Source organism: Penaeus monodon, chromosome 27 (assembly GCF_015228065.2).
Source record: "Penaeus monodon isolate SGIC_2016 chromosome 27, NSTDA_Pmon_1, whole genome shotgun sequence".
Lineage (NCBI taxonomy): Eukaryota > Metazoa > Arthropoda > Malacostraca > Decapoda > Penaeidae > Penaeus > Penaeus monodon.
In genome coordinates, this window is record NC_051412.1 from 37,826,125 (window position 1) to 37,826,482 (window position 358).

Genomic DNA, 358 nt, shown 5'->3' on the forward strand with positions numbered 1-358 from the left:
AGAAACGCAGCCAATTTACACTTACTGCATGAAACGCCATGCAAGAGAAGGACACTGCACACAAACACACGAATGAAAACCAACTTCATCGCGATGTTTACGCCGAAAAAAAAAATCGTCCTCGTTCTCACTGTCAGTCAGATGGTAAATGATGCACCAGACGCCAAGTTCTTCGTATTTATGTTGTACGAGCTCATCCCGGACGTCCTATATGGCTGCCAGACGTACGAGTATCCGCGGGTGATGAGCGGATTGGGTCTTCCCCCCCCCCCCCTGTATGGCAACATCTCAGGAAGCGGATGGCAACGACGGACGGCAGGAGGATAAGAACGGACAGCTCACTGGTAGATACGAGATA

General features: G+C 50.3%; 1 protein-coding gene across 1 annotated transcript in view; it reads right to left on the minus strand.

The window, feature by feature from the left end:
* LOC119590838 overlaps positions 1-162 on the minus strand; it is a gene marked incomplete in the record, with an annotated part of 5,360 nt that extends 5,198 nt beyond the window's left edge. The window contains 1 exon segment of the mRNA XM_037939596.1: positions 26-162. Within this exon segment, the coding sequence (XP_037795524.1) occupies positions 26-89 (64 nt within the window).
* Between the last annotated feature and the right edge of the window lie 196 nt (positions 163-358).